At 32.2% G+C, this 24,012-nt stretch overlaps 1 protein-coding gene across 1 annotated transcript; it reads left to right on the forward strand.

The window, feature by feature from the left end:
- The first annotated feature begins 746 nt into the window (after window positions 1-746).
- LOC129907804 (A-kinase anchor protein 200) lies at window positions 747-22,116 on the forward strand. The gene is made up of 5 exons (XM_055984190.1): window positions 747-1,036; window positions 7,234-7,677; window positions 14,523-16,478; window positions 19,670-19,759; window positions 21,472-22,116. The coding sequence occupies exons 1-5, from the start codon at window positions 875-877 to the stop codon at window positions 21,547-21,549; spliced, it is 2,730 nt and encodes a 909-aa protein (XP_055840165.1). The 5' UTR covers window positions 747-874; the 3' UTR covers window positions 21,550-22,116.
- Window positions 22,117-24,012: the final 1,896 nt, after the last annotated feature.

The raw sequence follows: 24,012 nt of genomic DNA on the forward strand, positions 1-24,012 counted from the left end.
AGTCACGGGACTGTCAGGACACTTATACGTCCCGGGTTTCTTAAATAAAAACACGGGATAAGCTTTAGAAAAACGAGACAGTCCCGGGTAAACCGGGACTTATGGTCACCGTACCTATAGTACCTAAATCGCAAGTAAAAAAAATCAAAAATAAAACTAAACCCCTTACCCATTCTCAACTTTTCAATTATTTTTTTTTTTTCTCAAAACAATGGACTTTTCCAAATATTTTCCTCTGACCCTTGCAGTCTTTAATATTTTTTCATCTACAGAAGTTAATTACTCAATTTTATGCTTCCATCCCAATTAAAATCAAAAATTCATCTTCAAGTTGAACAAAACAATTATCGAAGCGTTGAAAATTTTCAATCAGGCTGCCTTTTTAAATGATTAATTAAACCATCGCTCGAACGTTAACACCACCATCATCCTCCTCCCTTTTGCAATCGAATTACCTACTATACCCAGAACTATATCCTTATCAGCGCATAAGTCGCTATGTCGAAATATCTAAAAATACCTTCATTAAATCGTCTATGCCATTTTCATCTTCTTTCTTTGGTCCTTAATTTTAATTATACCCTATTCAGAAAATTCAATTCAAACATGCTAATTTTGTGTGCCTTTTTTGGGGGTGGTGATGGTGCCTTTTCAATATTCATACTGAAAGGGATTTTTTTGTTTCATTTCCATTTACAAATCAATCATTATCAATTTTTTAACATCTTCTTTTTTTCTACTTTCAGATAAAAAATAAAAACTTGTAAAAATAAAGCCAAACAAAATAAAAAAAAAAACACTAAAAGACTAATTTTTTCTGCTCAAGAGCTTAAAGTATACAACACAAAAAAAATAAAATAAACGAAGAATAAAAATGGGTAAAACACAAAGTAAACGATCTGTCGATATAACCACAGAACCCAAAAAGGATGGCATTGCCGAAGAAGGCACCGGCAAGCTGGAAAAAATCGAAGATGCCGACCAATTGAAGCCACAAGTGAATGGAGACACAAATCATTCGGAGAATGAGGCAACTGTAAGTAGTTATTTAATTTTTTTTTCTCTACCATCATCAAGTAAAAGAGTAGTCTCGTTTCTTTCCTGTAATGGTACTTGTTATAGTTTTTTTTTTTTTTTTTAATTTTTAATCAGTCTTAATTAAAAGGAAGCACTGTTAAGAAAATATCTTTATTAATTAGTTCAATGTTGTGGATGAGTGAATTGAACTGTTTGGAGAACATAAAATTGTACGAGTGTACATTGCAGCATCACTCCCTTTTCCTGTTTACAATTTAATTTCTTGTTGAAGAGTAAATTTTACTTCTTTTTTTGTATTTAAAGAAATTGGTATGTAATTAAGTAATGAATTGACAATGACAACAGTGTCATTAAATTCAATTCGACACAATGTTTTCTCTTCGAAATGGCAAATTAATAAATTGAACAAATGTATAGTAGTTTTCTTTCACTTTTTTGTTATTTTTTGTGTGCTGATTGTATGATTACAAGTAGGGCCGGACGTACATTGGAAAGCATATGCGACTTGTTACAACAATTAAGAAGTATAAATCCCAAATAAACAATTCCCTTGATACCAATAAGCGAAAAATAACAGCCAACAATATTTCAAAAATTCTTGAAATTCCCAAAACTAGTTTTTCACTCAAATCATTAATCAAACATTTTAAATCTTAAATTTAGATCAACAATCTTTATTGGTTAAAAAGCAAAAAACAGTAAAATTCTGTTCAAAAAATTACTAAGGGATCTTATCGAAATTCCAATAGGCGAATTTTGAGAAACTCAAACTTAAAATACTTAAAATTCCTCGAACGTTAGAGTCAAACAAACAACATTTTTAACTTTTATCAATACGAGTAATATGTCCAATTCCAATAACATTGGTCAGCAACGAAAATAGAGCTTGAACCACTTGTGTGCTGATTCCGAATCCGAAGTCCAAATTTCACTGACACGTCACGTTTTCGAAATATTTTAATATTAACAGGTCAAAAACACGTTTTTTTGTACTCTCGGCGTACATTTTTTTTTTTGCAAAACTACTTATGCAATCTCCTAAAGCCATATTTTAACGTGTTAATATTTTTTTTAAATAATTTTTTTCTAAAAGATATTTGATATAGAAATGTATGATATCTGAAAATCTTGGTGATTAAGGTAACTTAATTGTTTTGTGAAGCAGACTTGAAGTTAATTCAAGTTTTCGACCTCTAATTTGGATGAACAAAAAATAAAATATTACCTTAAAATATATGTTTTAGTTTGAACGTCAAAAAATATTTCATTCAAAATTAGTTTCTGGGACTTTATAGCGAAAATAGTGATGAGCAGAATATCAAAAATGATAAAATCCTTAAAGTCATTAATTTTATCATGAATATACAAATTCAAATGAATATCCCGAATCACAGAATTCTATTCAAAAAACTCTTTCAAACGGTAACGGCGAAACCCTTAACAATTTGTTTCTCTCAAAATTATTTTCCACACAAAAACTTTCCACTAATCAAAAATTTCTAATACCTCAATATCAATCAATCATAAAATCCCACAAAAATATCTACAAAATATCGGAAAATCGCAAATTACAATAAAATTCTCCTCAACATTACTCAGCATCTCAAAAACGAATTTCTGAAAAACCAATTATCTAAGGGCCAGTTGTACAAATATTTAATCCGTGGATCAGCTACTTTTATCTTCTGAAATCGAAATCATAGCTGAGTTTAAGCACGGGTTCAAGGTCCATATATGTACAAATAGCCACATTCATGCTTGAACCGAAGTTGATCCGCAGCTAATTCCTGAACCAAGGCTGACCCACGTTTGTACAACTGGCATTAAGTGTCAAAAATACGAAATTTCTGTGTAATTCTTGAATTGAGCTATTGCAAATTTTTCGCCAATTTTACTGTCCAGCAGGACAAATAATTTGTTCTTATTTGGTCCAAATTTCATACTTAGGTCATGCTTTAAAATCTTCTTCCAAATACCGCGCTATGGTTGATAAATTTACTTATCGAATACAGAAAAGAATACTTTAAGTTTGTCAAAGAGCCCGACAAACATTTTACTTAAATTATTTTATGTAGATATATTTTAACCCTGAGTACTGCTAATAAATGTACTTTCAAGTGAAATCACTGTGGATGACATTTTAAAGAACTTAAAGTACATGTACATTTTTTTCTTTTTTTTTTCCTCTTTAAACTAATTTTGCAAAGTTTTGTCGTTCTCTTTGATGATTTTCAAACAAACTTTGTTGTTGTAATCAAAAGATTTATATTTCAAGTGGAAATGGAAACAAAATTAATTGGAGTATGAGAGAAAACTTTGAAATTAATAAATCATTGCAGTGCTTTGCCTTTGAAGCACTTCAAACATTTGTTAAGTGCATTTGCTTAATCTCGAAGAAGTTTGGATGAAATTGTTATTTCATTAGAGAAATTAGGATATCCAAGAAGGTAATTAGAAGTTGCTTCCGGACTGGATGTTTATCAGTTTAACATTTGGACGTATTCAGTTTTATTTTTTTAAACAAAAACGATATTGAAATTTTTTTTTGTTAAAAAATACCTATATTATTTGGTTGGTAGTATATTTATTGAACTTTTTTGACTCTTGTTCTTTTACCCTTGAAAAATTGACATTTTGTTATTTTCGTTCGACTTACTCGAATTCTTACAATTAATTTGGACAAAATTAACCATTTGACAATTTAAATTGATACATTTGCAAATTAAATTCATTATTTCAAAAATTGAATTTATTAATTTACAAATCAAATTAACCTCTTTGCAACTCAAATTCACCACCATTTGTTTTCTATATAAACCTTTGGAGTAGTCTTCAAACCATGTTTTTTGAAACGTCTCTTTTGAAATAACTTCATACAATCGATAATATGTACATTGTATAAAGTTATGACCTAAAAGATTGCAATTCCTAGTTCTTTTACATTTTCCCCCAATATTTGAACTTAAAATTACATCGTTAAACTTTTAGTCTTTTTATGGCAAACATTTCCCGTTCCTTTAGTAAACTTTACCACAAGAACCATTGTTAAAGCCAAAATGATTCTTCCCACACGATATGGATGCTTTATGAATTTTTAAACATTTTCCATTTGAAAAGACATCAAAAATTTTAGAATCCATAAAAAAACAAAAAATCCTAAAAATATTAAAGCGACTCATCTCATCTGCTATACCCTCAAACTCTATCCCCCAATAGTCCCTCCTCTTCAATTTAAACAACCATTTCATTCAATCTAATCATATTTTTTGGCTTTAATAACAGCAAGTAGTAAAAAAATAACAAACTGCGGCACTTAAATGTGTGCGCTACCATCTCTACCATCGTATTATTATTATACCCATTCGTACTTTGAGTCTTGTTTAGCTACATATAGCCTGCTCTCTTGTCGACAACGACTTCGACTTCGATAGCCTCTGACTCCGCCATACAATTCGTTCGTTCATTCCTTGGTTCCATTTCATATCATGTGCAGAATTATTTATAGAACATCACCGACCGACAAAACGGGTGGAATAAACTTTAAACAATGCCCCGGTGGCAGTTCAGATTTCTCTCCTCTTGGAAATGATGGGGTGTATATAGTATACACAGAGGGTATATGCAGAGGGTGGTTAAACAAAAACAAGGGAAAGATTAAAACAAAAGCCAGAGGACGTTCCCTTTTCGTTTTTACTGTCTTTTTCATGATTATTTTTTCATTAAACGACCAAGAAGCAGCTAAAATAGGGTTGCGAGTTCAAAGCTTGATTAATTAGTCATCCTGATATCCAATTATGCGATTTAGGTCTGTAAGTCTCGGATATTCTTATAAAAGAAGGATGTGGTGTGAAATATAAATTACATTCGCATGGCTATTATATCGATTGAAATCAAAAATTGAAAACAGACAAAAAAAAAAAAAAATGTTTTAACTTTAAATCAAATTGATTTCGTAAAACGAACAAGAAGTATTTCGTTTAATCACAATAAATGCGCGTATTGTTGTCCTCGATTAAAATAAATCAAGCGTATGGGATTGAGGGAGGGGGAGTAGGGTGAAGTTGGGAGGGAAAAAATGTGGTCTGAGGCTTTTTGCGTCTCACTTCAAGTAACACACAAAACGAATAAAGAAGAAGAATTCATTTAATAGGATCCCCATATATCCCGCTTGTCCGTTTTTTTTTTGTTAAGAACAAGACGGAAGGGGCCAGGGAAGAATACAAACAAAATAAACAAAACAGACCCGACGGACGACGAAGACGACGACTCCGACGACAGCGACAACGACACAACATGTCATTGAGATGGATGAATGCATTCTTCAAATTGATCAAGAGCCACTCACGTTTTGCGTGTTGTTGCTGTTGGTCTTGTTGTTGATATTATTGTTGCTGTTGTAGGTTCGGATTCGGAACCGCCGCCGCCCCTGTCGATGTTTTGTGGTGCGTCATTATTATAGCCATTAACTTTTGTGCTTATAATCGACTGATTAAATTAATTTCTTAGTTCTTTCATTTCAGTTCGTTATGTGTGTTGTATATATTTTAGTCCATTAAATTGACTTACAATGAAGAATTCTCAAGAATTTCATTTCAATTTTCAGTCTCAAGGGTGTGATGATGAGGATGACATTGTGTATACCTACTTTAGTAATTGTCCCTGAGAGAGCTTTTTTGTATTATTCGTCTTCGTCTTTTTTTTTTGTGGGCCAAATATACTTAACAATCTGTATTGAATTATGTAGTACCAGTATTTGGAGAGAGAAATATCTTGAATTGCATTTTAAATTTGTATATAAAAAAAAAACGGAAATTCTTTTATTAGAATTTTAATGGATCTTATTATCTCTTATTTTTTCTTGTTGTAGTGGTTGAAATCTCAACCTCAACTGTTTTCAAAAATTGACTTTTGAAAAATAAATTGTTAATTAATTGGAAAATCAAATTAAACATTATTTTCAATTATTATTATTAATTAACCTAATAATTCGTTGGTTGGTTAATGAAAAAAATTCTGTTGCAAACAGCATTGATTCACGAAAGTTTTGTATTGACTAGACTAGTGTGAGGATCTACTTATTTTTAATTTTAAGACAGCTGTTGGACCTTCTTTTGAGACTGGAAGATTGATTGTATCTAATGCATTTTTAGTTTTTACAGGTAAAAGTTTAATGGATATCCTTTTAAGATAGATAAAATATATTTCAACCACCTAATTTTTTCACTGGATCCCTTTCTCTCCCATGCCACTGACAAAAGATGTATTGGATATAAGTTGAACTTGATGAAAATGAAAAAGGCATGTTCCCAAAAGCTCTCTTTTATCCTCTCACAAATCATAATCTATTAATTTGTATCTCAATGTGAAGTTAATCAAGTATAAAAATCTTTCTCATGCTTCCACAATATTTGAATGCCTTCCACTTTAAGTCTTCTAAAATATAGAACACATCCTTTCAGCAGTTGATGATAATATCTAAGCTGATTTTATGATGCCATTGATAAAATATCTTATAGTGCCATTTTCTATAAACTTTGCGCTTAACTTTGAAGCTATCTTTTAGAAATGGATATCTTTTTGCCTAGAAAAACTGTAGTTACAGTGTGTATTTCAGAGATGGGGTTTCCAATCTCTTTTTCTTTACCTCCAGGGTTCCTCAAGGAACCTCAAGGAAGGCATTTAGGTTCCTACGTTTTCATAACAACCATTTAGTTTTATTTTTTAACTATAAAGTCGGTAAAAAATTACAACATTATTGAATTAGACCTTGGGAGGTGATCGATTACATTACTATAGCCAGCTTTTTTTCAAATCCAGTCTTTTTTTTGCAAAGTTGGCCCAATGAGAAAGGAATTTCATATTCCTATTCTTGATCTCAGAATAATTTAGCCCTTAGCTATTTCAATATCAAATTTAATGACTTAAAAAAAGGAGGTTTACATATTCATGATCCGCAAATATTAAAAAATAAAGCTGACAAAACTAATTCTGGAACCATATTGCACAGCTCAGGACATGGAAAATGCTTCGAATTAGCCAATAGTTAAATTATTAAGAATTCGATCTTAAATGCTTATAACAAGAAAAAATTTACAAGATTTGCCTCTATGAATGTCATATTATTTCTTATTACAAGCCTTCCTATCAACTTCTATTAATTTTTGTTTTACGTTTTTTTTTTTTTTTTTTTTGCAGGAAAAAACCACAGCTGACACTGAAAACGAAAAAGACCTATCGACTGAAAAAGAACAAAATGCTGCTGCCGCTGCTGCTGCCTCTTCTTCAACTCCTGAATCACCAACCACAGATGCTGGAGCAAGCGGTGATGCTACTGCTGCTGCAGTAGCAACAACTCCAGAAGGTGCTGCTGCTGCTGCTGGCGATGCAAATGAAAGCAAATCTGATGCTGCTGCAACTGACGCCGCAGCTACTGCTGATACAACAATTGAAAATGGTGAAAGCAGTAAAAAATCAAAGAAAGAGAAAGTCAAAAAGAAATGGTCATTCCGAAACATTTCATTCGGCAAGAAGGACAAACAAAAGCCATCCAAGAAAGAAGAGGGAACTGCCGCTAGTGGAGCAGCAGCAGCAACTGCAACAACTGCCACCAATGGTGAATGTGAAAAAGTTCCTGAAGAGGTAAATATATGTACATACAAACTCATTTTTTTGAAAGTAACATTAGTAACAACTGTACTTTGTGGAAAGATAAGCTATTATGTTTGCCAAAATAAAAAAGAGACACAAAGGACCCAAGAAGGTGCAGGTCGGTCCCCTCCCATCAAATTGAAGCCATAAAAGTGTGGTCACAATGAATTTTTTGTGGTTCCTCGGAAGTACAGTTGCTGTTGTGTGTCTTTTTTGGCTTTGTCTTTTGTTATTGTTGTTGGGTTGTGTGAGAGCGAAAATCTCAAGTTACCCGAAATCAATATCATTATGGTTGTATGTAGTCCATCGTCCACATAATTCTTGTTGAAGTTAAGCAAGTTCACATGGGTGACAAGGTGAAGACCAAAAATATACCCAATATATTGGCCTTTCCGTTGGCATTTTACATCAGCAAAAATCTTGTCGCGCCAATAATGACGTGACGCCTTTCCAAATTAATTTTCCCTACTCAATACAGATATATTTTCTATGACACGTATTCTCGTACTCGTACTCTATCCAATTGCAAGTTGTTGCTCTTCAGATGGGCGATTTTGCAAATCACCTTTTTAATGAAGTGTTCATGCATGAAATTTCCATTTGCACCCAACGTACGAACCACACCAAACCGAACCAACTAGAAAACGGGCATGATCCACAAAGTTGCAAAAGACTTTTATAGCTTGCTTGCCTATGTGCTTGCCTGCTGTACTACATCCATCATAGAAACGCTCATGATCTTGATCTTGAGTTAACTTAATGGTGAACATATTTCAAATGAGGAAGAGGCTTTATTTTTTTTTTTCCTTGGTGAATGTTGAAAATGTTGAATGGTGTGATGGTTGTGTTGCTGCATTTATTTGGCTCACATCCAAGAGTAATAATATTTAAAATGCCATACGTAGTATAAGTTTCAGTATCTATCTTTCTCACTGTCGCTTCAGCCAGCAGTGCTAGCTGGGACCTGCCTGCCATGGCAGTGTCTGACATGTGTGGTGCCAACAAACATTAATTTGCCAGCTAGCAAAGATGATGGGCTAGTTAGCAGATGTTGTGTTGTGATATATGTAAACGATGATGATAATGATATTTGCTGAATGATTGGTTGATAGCATTGGGCAAGGTTGTTTTTTGTTTTTTTTTTTCTTCTAGCAGTTTAAGGTAGATATATTTTGCAATTAAAATGCGTTTGGGTTTGTTTAGTTTTTGTGATCGCAAGAAGCTTATACTTAGAGTGTGTGTGGGAAAATATACGGTATTGCTATAAAGTCTTTAACGATGCGATCAAAATATTTGCTTAGAAAATGTGGTTTCTTTTGTTATATTATTCTTCTTTGGTCATAGTTTTTCAGTTTAGGAATTTGTTTTTGATATCTGGGGATTTTGTTTTTCTTAATTCTAGTGTCCACTGATGGGGAATAAAATTGATCAAAAAAACAAAAAAAAAATAGGTCTGCACGAAGCAATAATTTATGTCCACAAAAATGAATACATTTGTAGATTCTGTGTAAACAGCTGAAAAAAGATTTACCACCACATTTTGAATTACATATTTTTCAATCTTGCTGTCTATTCCAAAGTATAAATCAAATGAATCGACAGAATTTCTTTAATTAACTTCAGTTTAGTTCCGGTATCGAACTGCTTAATTTTAGGCTTTGTCGATTCATTCATTCAAAAGAAAGAATGTAACTCTTAAAAATCCATCACATTCCATTGATTTGGGAAAAGGAAACACAACTTTGCCTTACCCAAGACTTAGTCTAAATTGTTGGTGCTTCACTGCTGCTAGATAGATTGCATCTTAAAGGCCAAGTCATATGAATTCAAGTCCAACTTAATACAGCCATATGTGTGTAGATTCGGCAGGTTTGGGGCCTATTTATCGTCAAGCTACATCAACAACATCAATGATTTTAAACTTCAGTATGTCCGTCCCATCGAATCTCATGGGTACATACATTTTGGTATTTCTATTCCAGCCACAAACAATATTTCCCAAGATTCAATGGAGCTTTACTATTGGCTTTGTATGGTCTACAATTTAGTAAAATTAGTTGCTTGACGAGAAATAGGCTCCAGATTGTCAAAGAACGGATCGATTTATTTTTTTCACCAGAGGTTCAACAACACAAGGCTATCCAATATTTTTTTCTCTGATATACACTTTAATTTGTATGCTTGGTATACACTTTTCGAATATTGAAAAACTGATGGACTTGATAAATTTTGAGTTTGGATCTCAATTCAGTACATCCGGAATGCATGGGAAAAGTCTTGCCTCTGAAACAATAAATTACAAATATTAGACTTGAATTTCAAATTAAAAGCCGAAAGTCTTTCAGAAAAGTAAATCGAACAAAATATAACTTTTGACAAATAAATAGAATTCTTATTCGACTCTTCAAGGGTTTCCAAAAGCAACTTATTTTGTTGTTTTTTTTTTTTCAAATTATATTTCCATTAATGGCTCCCTCGGATTAACGCTCTTTAATAAAGTTTTGTTCCTCTTGTTGTCATACGAATCATCGTCATCTCAACTGCAGTTAACTTACTGTTATATTTCTGTATACTGAGAGCTTGAAAACAAGAATCATCATTTTGTCTGGCTAAAGCCAAACAGTTTTTCCATTTTGGAAGTACATATTAAACTGTCTTACTAATTTTTTCGACTGTGACTTTGGTTAAGTAAGGTGAAGCTATTAGAAAGCAAAGCCTGGGAAATTGTTTATTTAAAGGTCCGTAACAATAATGTTGCCATCTGCGAAGAATTTCGCCATCTTCCACAAGAAGTCGGCCTTGAGCATTGTCAATGTACTTTTGCGAACGAATCTCCTGAGCAAATTTTTGAAAGTAATTGGCGCCCTTCTAAGCGTTTTGTTGTTGCTCTTGATAAGCACCAGCATTTGATGTAGACATTTGGTCCCGCTCCCGATACTGGCCCTTATTACTCTTTGCTTGAAATTGGGCACACTTTTTCTTCGCGTCTTTCTTGGAGTTTCTATGTTGTGATTTACTTTCTTGGTTTTGGTAGCTACCTATTTTAAATTTGTGAAACCTAATGGCTTTTGACCAATTTACTGTACACGAAAATACAGCAGATTTAAAATTTTCTTAGTCTTTTTCGCCATGAAAATCCAATAAAATTTAATTCTTCTTAAAAACGCGTATCTAGCAAAAAAAATCTGATAGCTTATTTAGACACAATTTCCGTATCTAAATATTCAATCTCATAACTGTGCACTTTTATTGAAAGCAGAATGAAATTAAATTTTCAAATATATGTACATGCTTTCCCAAAATAAAACTATAAAATATGTAGGTTTTTTTTTTCTATTTTGCGTCATGCCCGCCTTCATACTATATTTTCAAATTTGCAAATTGATTTAATTCGATGTGTTGTTTGGTGTCTTTGTCGTTTATTACATGTATTTATTATAAAAATATTTACAAAGAGACGGCATTTGAGTTCTAAAAATTCCTTAAAATGTGCGGATGCAATTTTTTAATTGAATTCTAATTGAATCAAAACACTCAAAAACATAAGCGTGTGTATTGAGACATCCTACAATTTTTGAAAACAAAATTTATATTTCAAAAACCACAACAACAACCGTTGTCAAAACGACGACACTACGCCTTTGTCGGAAGATTGATGAGCCCCCACACATTTTTGGCATAAAATATCAAAGCGTAATACACTTTTAATAATATTTTATTGATAAAATGCGTCGAACTTCTTCTTAATATATAAAAAATCTGAGACAGCAAAAAAATTAGAACAACCAATTTGTACGGATGTCATATCTTTTAAATAAACATCGCTCTCTATCGATGTATACTACTACCTTCCATGTCCAAGGGGCGTTTAAACAATTTGTCATTCGGGATTAAATGATTTTCAATTTGTCTTGACCTTGCCTTCAGCTACATAGCTTCTTTGCAAGAGTGGCAATAATAAGCATTGCAACAAAAAAAAAATAAAATCATATTTTTATTTATTATTTAATTTATTTCTCTAAGGCATTGGTTTAAATTAATCAAAATGGATTTACTCGAACTATTATTATATTTGGGTGTGTAGTGTGTTTTTATATCTTTTTGTCCACTTGACATTTTTTCTTCTCTCTAAGCTATAGAAATTTTTGTTTGGGGGGGGGCAAAAACTGCTATTTATCGATGATGGTTCTGACGTTGTAGCCGAGGGGCAGCAACTGGTCATTTTTCATTAGATCGTAAATTTAGTTTTATATAGTATATATTTTTTTTTTGCCTTTCTTTCTTAATAATAATAATTTGGTTTTTCGTCTTTTTTTGCATTGTGAAAAATACTATTTGAATGAATATTAGTGTCATGCTCATTACGTTCTATAAAATTCGTATTCGAAGAAGGATAACGCTTCAGTCTGATTTCGGAGGTTCAGTTGTTGCAACTAAAAATCTTGCAAGAAGACTATTTTCGTGAAGTTTAATAGAATTTTATTTTAAAACTGTCATTAATAATAAAAATATTTAATTAACTATTAAACTATTAAAAGAACAAAAAAATTGTAGTGCTGTAATGGAAAAGAAGGTGATGATACTGTTTATTAGTAAATTTTGTTGTGTGTTTAATAAAATTGTGCACTTCCGATTATTCCAATCTGTATTTCAAACCGCCGCAATCTTAAAACTGTTTTGTTTTTGTGATCCTGTGGTTCTATTTGAAATCGAATCGAATGACTTCTCGAAAAGGTACTGGTGGTACCACCGACGCAATAGTTAGTGCAATGGACTGTCCCGCCAGAGTTCCGGGTTCAAATCCAGCCTCTGCCACCTATACATTTTTCTCTTGTAAGGAATGAAAATGACTTACAATATAACGCCGACTCCGAACGTCTTACTTTTTCAAGACATTGATACTTTTGGAAGCTTTGTCAATTCCAAGCAAGAGGCATTGCACCTGTAAAAAAGGTTTTTACGTGGTGAATGCTGGGATACGAACCAAGACCTTTGGCGTCATAGTTCATAACACTTTTTGCCCATTAACTATTGGGACTCAAGAGAAAACTGTAGATCCCTTCCATTCTTGCAAATTAATAACACGCTCGCAGGAATAGTTGAGAGTTGAAGTTTACTAAGACTTGCCCTTTCATGGAGTCATCGTCATGATGTTAAAAATTAAGAAAACAAATATTTTATTTAGTGAAAGGTTAACTTATGAAACCAGACCTTCCTTCCTTTGAAAACATCTTGTATCTACGTTAGGATGCTGAACTCCACTTTTAATTCTTTGTTTCAAATTTGCAGCTTTTCATCTCGACTCTGCAACTATGAACTTTAGGGAACTTTCTTTTAATTTTCTCAAGATTGTTGTATCTTTAATTTTACAGCATAGAAATATACTTCATCTTGTAGGTTACAATTAAATTAAAACTTGACAGAGAAAAAAATTCGAAGCAGCGCTAACATGGGTGCGCTAGTTTTCTATTTATAAAAAAAATAAAAATATATTACTGTCGAGTCTGGCCGAAACAAATTATTTGGACTAAAGGTTATCTCCTTATACAACAAATATAGATTCCGAAAAACGATGCAAGCCCAATAACATGCGCTCACATGGTCTCTATATGAACGGTGTTACCATCAATGGCATGACCCAAACATTTTGCCTACTTACTTATTTTCTTATGGCAATACACGCTGTGTGCGTCTAGGTAGAATTTAATAGTTTATTTTCCAGCCTTCTCGATCTCCAACTAGCTGTCCCGAATTTTGGACTTCAAGTTGTTAGAAACCTGGTTGCTCCATCGCAGATAGATCTAACTGTGTTTCGTCTATCCTCTGGATTGGTTTTGAAAATTTTACGGGCTGGAGCGTTTTACACTTGCATTATTTATCCCAACCATTCTAACGTTTAATGGGTAGATCTTTGAGCTGTGATACATCACTCAACAGTTCGTACAGTTTGTCGTTGTGAAAGGTAGGATCTTCCTGCCAAGAGATTTTCATCTGCCTGCATGCAAAAAGGCTTTATAAAAATAATTAAATAGCAATTTGAAAGAGTTTTCCTCATTTGATTTCCGGGCTAATATAATTCGCTGAGTTTACATCTGTTCCCTGGATGTCTTTGATCACCTCAAAGTTATACCTGTCGAGAGTTACGTTTGGGTCAAATCTATGCTGAGACAGTATTCTCCTCATTAAAGACCAAACCCAATTTAATCGCTTCCGAAGCGAACATTTGTCGACTTTAAAATCATGACTTAAAAAATAAAACTTTGACTTAGCTTTACCACCAAGAATCATCATCAAACCCGCCTAGGACATAGAACTCCGACTGTTATTTATCCTTCACCATGCGCAGCAACATATATAAGAAGGATTCAAGAATTTCAATTTTCAAATTCGAGAAATTTCAGTTTTTCATACATCAATGCGAAGACACCAGCATTGAACTTCGCTAAGCTCAGACTGTCACAGCAGAGATTGCGGGTTCTAATTCGGCTCTAACAGCTAGACATTTTTTCTCCATTTTTGCAAATTAATTGCACGCACATTAGAATTGATCACAGTGGTAAGGTGCTTTCTGCCTTAGTGGAGTCATCGTGCAATAAATGTATTTAAAATGTATTACTTTTTACTTTCTCACATCGTACAAGGCTTAACTTCGGAAGATTTTACTACCCAAAATTATTCTCTTAGCTTTGAAGGCCTGCAATTTAAGCTCCCTTTCTTCAAATTGGGGATTTTGAACTTTGCTGAAGTTTCCAATCTAAATTTGTATCTTCAAACATTTTTATAACCTTTCAAGTGAAACTTATTAAATAAATTTTTATTTTCTTAATATTTCACAGGCAGCTGAAGAATCTGCTGCAGCCGTGGCTGCCCCTGCCGATGCCGCTGAAAAACCAACTGAGACAAAAGCTGAAGATACAGCTGCTGTTGCCGCCACAACACCAACAACAACGCCAGCCACAGAAGAACAAAAGCCTGCTGCTGAAGTAGCTGCTGTCGCCGAAGAAGAAAAACCATCAACTCCCGCTGCTGCTACTGAATCAGCGCCATCAACGACAAATGGAGATGCAGCACCAGCTGAAAAAGCTGCTGCCATTGAATCAGCCCCAGAACCAGCTGCAGCACCAGCAGCTGTTGCTGCTGCCGCCGCCCCATCTATCGTTGCTGAAGAAGTTAAAATCCCAGAACCAGTTGCTGCTGAAGTAGTAGCACCAGCAGTACCAACAACCAATGGTACAGCTGAAAAGGTCGATATTAACGAATCGGTGGAGGAAGATGCTAAAGCGTTAAATGGCACAGCCGCTGAATCGCCAAAAATCGAGGTAAAAACTGAAAACGATGAAAAATCTAGTAATACGACCACCACCACCGTCAGCGAATTAGTTGTGGTTCCTTCCACCACAGAGGAACCATTAACTACACACGCTGCTGGTGGTGTCGATCAAGTTGAATCCGAACAAGAAAAAGAACAAGTTATAACTTGCATTGAAACAACTCCGAAAGAACTAACTAGCGGTGGTGAATCTATTGAATCTGTTGCACAAAATAGCCCCCCACCTCCTCTCCCTTGTTCCCCTCCCCCTTCACAGGTGATGGTGTTTGCATTAAGTGATGAGGAATCTCAAGTTGCTAACTCTACAGAAACAGAAACTGAAACCCAAGAGGTAGTAGTAGCCGAAGCAGAAGTACCAGCAGCAGTCGAAGCACCAGCTGCTGCACCAGAAATTGAAGCTTCTTCTGCTTTAATTGAAAAATCCCTCATTGAATCAGTTCTCTCTCAAGAGAAACCAAAACCAATTGAGGAAGAAAAAATTCCTGAAATTGTAGCTCCATCGACCCCAGAACCACCAACCGAAGAAATTCCAGAAATCATAGCCGCACCAGCCACACCCGAACAAGCAAAACCAGAAGAATTTATCGATACTCCAGCTACACCTGAGCATTTGACAACAACTGAAGTAAATATTATTCCAGCCACACCCGAGCCAACTGAAGTTAAAGTAACACCAGCAACTCCAGAGGTAACTGAGGTAAATATCATACCAGCAACTCCAGAAGTTCCAGAATCACCTGAAATAATCCAAGAAGAAGAAAAAGTTGTACCACAAAAAGAAGAGATTATTGAAGAAGAAACTAATATTAAACAGCAAGAGACTGAAAAGGTGATCTCCCCCCCAGTGGAAGACGATGATGAAGTCCTACCACCTCCACCATCAGAAGAAACTGAAATTAAACAATGCGAAGATGAAGTGATACCATCTAGTGTTGCAGAAATTGAAAATAGCATTGAACAAGATGAAATCACGGCTCAGACTATTGCACTTATCGATGAGGTAACCCAACAGGCAGCTTTATTAATTGAAAAGAATCAACAAGAATCAGCAGAAGAGCAACAGGAATCCCCCCTAAATCAGTCTGGCACTGAAGAGGAGGAAACTAAATGCAATTCACCACCAACTGCTGAAGAGGATATTCCATTACCACCATTATCATCATCACTACCAGCACCCGAACAATTACAATTACAATCCGAAACAATTCCTGAACCATCATCACCCGCTTCCTCTGATAATCACATCGAACTAACAACATCATCACAGGATTCAAAATTAGAATCCGAAACTAACCGAATAGAAGAAATCGAAGAACAAACTGAAACATCACAAGAAACTCCAGCTCCAGCAACTCCTGAACCATCATCACTAAATAATGGAAATGATACTACTCCAACAACTCCAACTGGTACAACGAATGGTGATGAAGTGGAATCGCATACAATCTCTTCAGCAACAAAGGTGAATAGCGATTCGGAAAACAATACTGACAAAAAAAAAATAAAATCATAAAACTTAGGAATGAAAGCATTTGTTTAGAAAAAAAAAGAGTTTTTAAATAATTAATAATAATAATAAATTGCAACAAAGAACAGAGAGCGAGTTTCTAGAGCAGCACTCTATCCTCTTCCTAAAACAATGGGGAGTCGCGCATTTGAATAAATAAATACAGACACGAGTGATGCAATTTTTGTAGAGACGCAAGAGAGCAAGAGATACCAACTTTAGAGATTTAACTAATTTTGTTGTTGTTGGTGGAGATTTTGCTTTCTTTTCTTTGTGGTTTGTTTGTTGTTGTGTTGGAATCATTATTTTTTTTTTATTAATCCTTTCATAGAAAAAACTTTGTTTTTTTTTATAATTTGTTGTTGTTTTTTTTTCTAACCAACATCATCATTTTTGTGTTAATTTATGACATTTGATATTAAACTATTTTAATTTTTATGTTTGTTATAAATAATTTTAACTGTTTCTAATAATTCCCTCTTGTATGCTAGTTGTTGGTGTAGCGTTTAACTACTTAGCCTCATTATTATGCCATTTTGGTATAGCGAAAGTTGCTTTTTTTAAAGCAGGACAAAACCCAAGGAAATATTTTATAAGAAAAAAATCAATTTGCGAAAGGAATAATGGACTTAAAAAATTTTGTTGAATTTTTATAAATTTTCAAAATACACAATAATTCTAAATTTTTATTTTAAAGTTTTTAGATTATGGGTTTCGACAGTTGGCGTTTTTGGTCGTACTGATTCTTATCAAATTGTTGATCCCTGGAATACCTTAATAAGAAGTCACTCTGGGCTTAGTTTAAGTAAATGGATTAAAAGAAGTTCATGATTATTGTACAATGGGTTTAGGTTTTATGACTACATCCTTACTTACTTAGTTGCTTAGTATGACAAACGCCTTAAAATGGCGGTATAATCCATTCTGTTTATAGTTTCTCAGGCCAAGTCGCATTGTTGTTCATGCACTCATGCCATTTCAGTTGCTCGACCTTTTATAGGCTAAGTATATGTCCTTGTACAACAACGTACAGATCGTTGTCACCATCAATGCATACGGTTTAAGTTTACACTTACTTAAGTTTTCCTTTTACTTAAGTTTTCCTTTTTGGCTTAAAGTGATTTTAAGCCAAAAGAAACAAATATTAGCGAGCGTTATGTAACGATTGATTTCTGTGGTCACGTCATTTACATGTAAGCTGTGTCCATCTAGACAAATTCACTGACCACTTCAAAGTTACATATAGCTGTCGAAAGTCACCTCCTGGCCAAGTGTTAGATGGGAATCGACTCTAGTTGATGACAACACGTACTTCGCCTTCTCATTATTTATGTCATGACATTTTATCCTCTTCTGATTGAAAAGGAACTACTAACAGCCCGATTGTTCTGGCAATGCGTTCATATTATCACCAAATTCTAGTTGTGTGGATTTTTGAATTGAAGAAAGGAGAAGGTTCTGTGTTGTCACAAGCAGCTTTGAAATCTATAAAAAGGTGGTGGGTATCAATGTTGAATTAGCGGTAAGTCCGATTTTCGTCTTGAGCAGCACTTTTTAAGTCGAATTAAATCACCAATCACGATATACATAAGACGTTCTGCATTCCTAAGTCCTGATGTTAGTACTATTAAAATGGATGCGATCATTTACCTAAGGGCGTTCGCTATCTGCAACAAAATTTAAAAAAAAACTCAGGGTTATTATGCATCTAAGGCCAGTTCGTTCACAGTCGAACAAACCGGCCCTAAATTAGATTCATACTTCGTATATTTTTTTTTTTTCATTCTATCTTTTAAAGTTCCACCTTCAGATAGAGTTGTTGAGTGTTCATAATTGTTTATATTTTGTCTATTATCATGAACCTAACGATTCTGTTAAACAATTAACTTCCAGGAAAATTTAGACTCAATTTTGGAATCCTTCCTCCATTGTAGCATTATGTGTCCCGATCTAGTTTCTTTCAAATGCATTCTGATATCTGTATACAACAATTTAAAGCAAATGTGCGATATGTCAATTCAACAGAGACATGCAAGAATTAGATTATTCGTCATTTAAAATTCCTTGAAGCGAAAGGAAGGAAACAAATTAATATCTCAATTATAATTATGACAAATATTAAGTATCTTTAATTTGGGCTTTTTAGATATTTCTCTAATATACCAATAACTAGCAAAACAAATGGATTTCATCGTTTAAAACAAAAAACTTATTTTATTTTTCAATGCTTTCATTAATTTAGATTAAAAAAATTGTAACTAATAATTTGTGTTTTATTTTTTTAGCAAACTTTTATTTCCCATTTATTAGTAAGTCAGTCGAAAAAAAAATAATTACTCAAACCAAAACTACTGGCTCGTAATAATTATCCTACTATATTAACTACTACAACTACTTCTGCTATATAAATTATATATATTAAGTCATCTCTACCTCTACCATATAATATTATTGTGCATTAAATTTCATTAGTTGGAGTTACCGGATGAACAAATATAAAAAAAAATAAAATACCATCAACCTCAGCTCACTAATAAATAAATTAAAAAAAAAAACACCATAAATTCCCGCTCAAAATAAATTTAATACAAATTAATTGTTTAAATTTATTTATCCAAATCCTCTTGTTCCCAAATGAATATTGCACACCTTCCATCTGTGACTAATTTTTGGTCTTAATTTTTTTTTGTGTTGACTAATACCAAGGGCTCTTAATTTTTTTTTTTATGTTGTTGTTAATGTTTGTGTTTTTTTTTTTATTATTTTCCTTAATAGACCATTTTAAACATTTCATTTTTTTGTTGTTATGAGTTTTTTCAATGTCTTGTTATATTTTTTTTTATTTTATGCACGAAATGAGAAATGTTTTTTGTTTATTTTTTTTAAAGATTTGTAATGAATTTGATTTTTAATTTAATTTGTAAAAGAAAATAAATTTAATTTCTCATTTTGTGTGGCATCTGTAAAAAAAAAAAAAACAAAATCAAAATTAATATTTCTTTACCCATAAATTGTTGTGTGTTTTGGACTTTGTGTTTCGTGCAATGAAATGAAATGTTTTCTTTTTAATATATAGTTGAATCTTTGAAAAATTAAAAGTCAATTGAATTTTATTTGCTAATTTAATTAATTTATTTTTTCCATAGGAGAATGGAATTGGCGAGAACCATGAACAACCAGCTGAAACATCTGCGACAGAGAGCCTGAATGGTGGAGTTGAACACAAGACTATTGAGGTAAATAACCTAACTTAATTTAATCCTAAAAAAAATTGATTGGAGTTTTTTTTTTATATTAATATTTAAAATAAGAAACTGAAGGATTATGGCACAACTTATATCGTCGCTGTAAATCGAATACCTCGTTACCCCAAACATCGGTTTTTGTGGGTTATGAGTTATCCGATGTACTATAGCTTTATTTCAATTCATTAACCTTATATATCAGACACACGGGCGAATTTGATAAGTTTTGGACCGATCCACCATTTTAGAATGAAAAATTGAAAATGAAACTACCAGTCTAACCTGTACCAGTTCATTTAAAAAATAAGTACAAAAAGAACTTTAAGAATATACTATGGGCAACTGTAGATTACTAGTTTTCATTTTAAATCGATTTCAATTCCATTTCTAGTGAAATTAAAATCTAGCCTTATAACTGAAATCTTTATTTATTCCTCTTAATTTTCTTTTGATGTACCAATAAGATCAGTATGTTCTTTGATCTATGATTTCCGAGCACCAGTTTTTATATTTGATTGACGTGTTTTTCATCAGTTGATGTGATAGTCTTCCTTCAATTTCTGTGTCTTAAAATTTTTCATCTTTAAAAATTGTATTCCTACTAATACAAACTCTTGTTTTCGTCTGTTTGTCGAAACTTTTTGAAACAGTTTCCGCAATCAAAATTTTGCGCGACTTTTTTTCAATTTCACGGTTTTGGCTATGCGTTTGCCATCAGAACCCAATTATTTTTTTTTTTTTTTAAATTATGACCCCAAAAATTTTAATTTGATCCAGTGTCTAGGAGGAATGTGACTGGGTAAATGAATTTCGGTTTTTAAGTTGCTTTAAAGTTGCACAAAGGGCTTTTTTTTTTTTAATTTAATCATAAATCATTATCGGATTCAAATTCAGCAGATTGAACTCTACAAACCGATCACAAATCACAATAGCCGATTTCACCCCAGGTGTTGTTTAAAATGATCATTCTGGGTTCGATTATTTACTTATAAGTGTTTATGTAACTAATAGGGTTTGAAAGCAACAATCGCTTCTTATTTCTCAGGTGTGCAGGTTTTGTTTGGCTTTTCAAAGATTTTGGCTCTTTTACCTTTTTTAATCTAATCGACGTAAACTAAAAAAGAATGGTAAACTTTTTTGGTTTTAAATACATAATTCCAAATGGATTTTGACTAGATTTTGTTATTGAAGGCTTTTTGAAGTTATAAGTCATTCCAACTCCATCTCTTGAAAATAGCGAAATGAAAACAAAATAAATTATAACATATTTACAATAAATACAATAAATTATTACAAATGTTTGGCTTAAGTTATGCTTTTTTAACTCTTCAACAACAAACGATTAGGGTAAAAGCCCTATTTCTGACTTAAAAAAAAAAAAAACATTAAAATAAAATGCCAATCATTGGAAGGCTCGATGTCGATGCCAATTATTGGCCAGTCACTGAAAAAACAGTGCAACTGAAGTTTTTATTTATTTATTGAAATTTACCTAGAATCTCGAAAAATCAATTACAAATTTCGTTCGTAATGAAAAATAGCATAGAAGTTGTCATTACGAACGGATTTATATTAACTAAAACTTTTATACTGTTAACTCAAATAAATTTTGTATTTATTTTAAATTTATTAATATTAATTTATTTATTTTAAATTTATTAATATTAATTTAACTAACATATTTATTTATTTCTTTTTTATAGGAAATGAAGGCTGATCATCAAATTGAAAAAGTATCGAACGACGTGGTAACGCAGGAAGTAGCCATTGTGGGCGAATAATTTTATTGATATTATATATTTTATAAATATTATTAGTTTCTCTTTTTAACAAACAACACATACACAAAACACACAACCACACAATAACGAAAATTAATTAAAAAAATAAAAACTTCACTGATCCCTATATACACTATAAAAAAAAATAAAATACAAAAATTAAACACATTATACGAACACAAAAACAGATTTAAAAAACAAAATCATATACAACAAAATTATATAAATAAATATACATATTAACTTGCTAAACAAAAACAAAAAAATATACATATATAAACTCAAAAAATCTTACTCAATAAATCAAACAGCAACAATTCGAAGCGAATCAAATGAGAATTTATTTAAAATTATATTTAAAGAAAAAAAAATAAATAAATTTAAATATGAATATAATGTATGTATTGAATATTGAAGTAAGGGATATTCACATCTAAATGCTAAGTAAAACTCTGTAGGGAAATAATAATAAACATAAACATAATAATATTAATAAAAAGTCTGCAAAAAAAATAAAGAAGACTTCCAAAATTGTACACATACACATATTACACACAATCCCCCCCATTATCCAAACAAAAGCAGAAAAATAATTCTATAAATTTAGAAGTTTATATAAAAAAAAATCAACATTTATTTTGTTTTATACATACACGTACACGTTTTTTTCTTTTATAGATATTATATAATGCATATAAAAAAAATAAAATTAAAAAGAACAAAATTTAATTTAAAGATTTATTTTATTTTCTTTTTAAAAAATAATTAGAGTTGTATACAAAAAAATAAAAAAATAATATTAAAAAAAACTCTAAATTGTAAAATATCCAGCGCAAAGAAAATAAAAAAAACATTATTACAAAAAAAAAATATTTGCATAAATTCATTCATTTTATTTTATATTTCGGTTACTTTATTCATAATATTCATATAATATTTGTTTAAAAATAAAATATAAATCAATAAAAAAAAATTTAATAGTTTGTGTACATTGTTATAGCTTGCAACACAAAAAAAAAATGCAAACACTTTTGATACGATTTAAAAATAAGTTTGTTTTTTTTTTCATTAATTTGTTCTTAATTTAAAAAAAAAAGAAAACAATATAAAAAACTACAATCAACACACATTAAAAAAAAAATACTTCGAGATGTAAAACAACACACAAAAAAAAAACAACAAAACAAAAAAAAAATATTACACGATTCTTTTATTTTATTATTTAAGTATGATTAAATATATTATATTACTATATATAATGATAATTAATAAAATAAACATTTTTTTTTGTAATTTGAGTTTGTTTTCGTTCATACATATATTTGATTTTGGTTCGGATTTAAGTTTTGTTGATTTGGCTCATTTCATGCTCATTCATACTATTCATGTTCGTCGCTGTGGTTGTCAAACAAATAGCATGATCATGTATCCTCCCTCATTATTAGTCAGCCTTTGCATGACAGTGGGTCCCCGGCTTAAACACTTTTTTTTACATTAATGGTATCGGTGAGGTATTTGCCAAAGCAGCGTGCATTCTCCAACGTCATTCTTTACAGGCGGAAGAGTTTGCCCAAACTAGACATGGCTCTTATGCTCGTCTTTTTAGCCCTTTCGGTACCAGCGTTACTCTCATGTAACATATGTATATTTAAAAATCCGTAAAAAATATTTCATTAAATATTTTTTTAGGTTTTGATATCTTAATTGAAAGATAATAATGTCAGTTACTGGATTAGCACAAAAAGTTATTCAAAAAGTCATGGATGTAATATGTAATTCATCATCGCTATAATGGAGGTTTCAGAAGTGATTTCTCCAATTTGTCAGCATTTCTTGCGACTCTAATACGATGTTTCCTTATTCGTATTTGCAGGCATCAGTTCTAGATTTATTAAGATGTTCTCTGGGTCATCTCTTTAGCGGTTCGTTGTATGCTTTTCAATAAGCTGCATGTAATTGTCAGTTTACATCTTCAAACCAGAGGTTTCGTTGAGGTGTCCTAATGAAATGCACATCGGAGGTGTCATCTCGGTTCTCTATATTTGCACAGTATTTCCTTGTGATAGCGATGATCCGGATATCCGCATTGGCTACAATAAGATCATGATCAGAGTCAATGTTTTTCTTCTCGAAATGTTCGGACATCCATAATACTGGAGGAATGTCTAGCCTCGATTGTAAATTTCCAATCTGGTTGACGATTAATTGATCTGCAGTTTTTTATCTCCTTTTGTGAATGTTGAGGTGCGTGAATCACGTTCTAGCTATAATTGAATCTGTTATCGGAGGTGGTATAGTGAAGACTATGGCCTTTATTTTTCTATCGATGGACGATTTTTTTCGAAAATCGATCATAGAAAATTAATTTTGGTGTTGTGAGATTCTACTGTGAACGAATTTTTTTATTTTATCGTTCGATCTTTTTTGTTTACAATTTTGCTATCGACTCAGATCGAGTTCATA

This window comes from Episyrphus balteatus, chromosome 1, assembly GCF_945859705.1.
Source record: "Episyrphus balteatus chromosome 1, idEpiBalt1.1, whole genome shotgun sequence".
In the NCBI taxonomy this organism is placed as follows: domain Eukaryota; kingdom Metazoa; phylum Arthropoda; class Insecta; order Diptera; family Syrphidae; genus Episyrphus; species Episyrphus balteatus.